The 1,873-nt window shown below is 33.9% G+C and overlaps 1 protein-coding gene across 1 annotated transcript; it reads left to right on the top strand.

Annotated features, from left to right (window-relative positions):
• The first annotated feature begins 553 nt into the window (after positions 1–553).
• LOC110289124 (olfactory receptor 8G50-like) lies at positions 554–1,498 on the top strand. Its single transcript, XM_021155310.2, has one exon. The coding sequence runs from the start codon at positions 554–556 to the stop codon at positions 1,496–1,498; it is 945 nt and encodes a 314-aa protein (XP_021010969.1).
• Positions 1,499–1,873: the final 375 nt, after the last annotated feature.

Genomic DNA, 1,873 nt, shown 5'->3' with positions numbered 1-1,873 from the left:
TAATTTTTAACCTACTGGTTTTTTTTGTTCATTTTTGTGTGTGTGTCTAATTTCCAAAGACAATATCTACAATTTAAGGGAAAAGGTAGACAATTCTCTTGTTTATTATTTTAGTACAAAATGTTCAATTCTTCACTATCAATGGTAATTATGGCTATGAATCACTTGCAGATATTTTTTACTTTATTACATGCAAAACAATTTATACCAAAAGAGACATGCTATAAATGAGTCATGAGAAATTATTGATCCACTCAATTAAAGGTGTCACAATGATTTGAAATGAACTGAAACAGGGTAGAAAATAGGTACCAATAAAAACAATTCTTAAATTAAGGTCACAAGTATGTAATACATACAATTATATTTGCATATCTCCTTTCTCCAGGACTGAAATATCTCTGACTGCTCAAATCAAAAAGAGGATGGCAAATAGTTGCAGATATACGAAAGTATTTGAATTATGTTTCAAAATTCATTGAGTGATAGGAGAATGGATACTCAAAATTCTTCTTCTATATAACTTTTTTTTACATATACTTTCCAGAAGACCATGGAAGAATTAAATCATACCTCAGTGGCAGAGTTCATTCTTGCTGGTTTAACAGAGAATCCAGAGCTCCAATTGCCTCTATTCCTTATCTTCCTATCTGTCTATTTGCTTACAGTTGTTGGAAACCTAGGAATGATGGTCTTGATTCTGATTAGTTCTCAGCTACATACACCTATGTATTATTTACTCAGCAGTCTGTCCTTTATTGACTGCTGTCAGTCTACTGTCATTGTTCCTAAAATGCTGTTGAACTTTGTGACAGAGAAGAATGTCATCCTGTACCCAGAATGCATAGCTCAGTTCTATTTCTTCTGTACTTTTGTTGTTGCAGAATGTCACATGTTGGCTGCAATGGCATATGACCGCTATGTGGCTATATCTAACCCTTTGCTTTACAAAGTAACCATGTCCTATCAAGTCTGTTTGTTGATGGTGGCTGTGGTGTATGGTGTTGGCTTACTCATTGCTACAGCTCACACTGTCTTCCTGCTAAGACTGTTTTTCTGTAAGGCTAATAAAATAAACCACTACTTTTGTGATCTTTTCCCATTATTTGAGCTGTCTTGCTCTAGTACTTTTATCAATGAAATATTAGCACTGTCCTTCAGTGGATTTAATATTGTTGTACCAGCCATGACCATCGTTAGCTCTTACATCTTCATCATTGTCAGCATTTTGCACATTAAATCATCTGGGGGCAGAGTCAAGGCCTTTAGCACCTGCAGCTCCCACATCTTGGCTGTTGCTATTTTTTTTGGTTCTACAACATTCATGTATCTACAGCCATCTTCAGTCAGCTCCATGGACCAAGGGAAAGTATCATCTGTGTTTTATACCATTGTTGTGCCTATGTTGAATCCCATGATCTACAGCCTGAGAAATAAAGATGTCAAAGTTGCCCTAAAAAAGTTACTACAGAAGATGTTTTCTCAAAACAAGGAATAGATTTTCTTGGCAATTACTTCATTGTACAGGAGGATACAGTCTATAACAAGCATTTGATAACACTAAATATAAGATTATTTGTTGTATGGTTTTATTTGGAAAAAAAAACAAAATAGAAGAAGATTCTCAGACACATATCCATGGACAAATATTATTATCTGGTAAAAGCTGAGTTCATTTACAGATAATCAACTATATACCACCCTGAAGATACTTCAAATTCCTTTGTCTGGTTGGTTATACTTATATGAGTACTGTTCTATTATGCAAACTTCACAATATTAAGTTTGGAACAAAATTTCTTCTCTAGCCCTTGGTTGTCTCAATGATGGTAGATGTATTTTTGATTAATTTGCAAATTAATTAAAATATTTT

This window comes from Mus caroli, unplaced genomic scaffold (genome assembly GCF_978045245.1).
Source record: "Mus caroli unplaced genomic scaffold, Mus_caroli_1 scaffold_11, whole genome shotgun sequence".
In the NCBI taxonomy this organism is placed as follows: Eukaryota; Metazoa; Chordata; class Mammalia; order Rodentia; family Muridae; genus Mus; species Mus caroli.
This window is presented reverse-complemented; position numbering and strand designations above follow the sequence as displayed.

Bases quoted from the DNA above. Each gene is read 5' to 3' on its own strand.
- LOC110289124 (XM_021155310.2), top strand. From the start codon at position 554: ATGGAAGAATTAAATCATACCTCAGTGGCAGAGTTCATTCTTGCTGGT.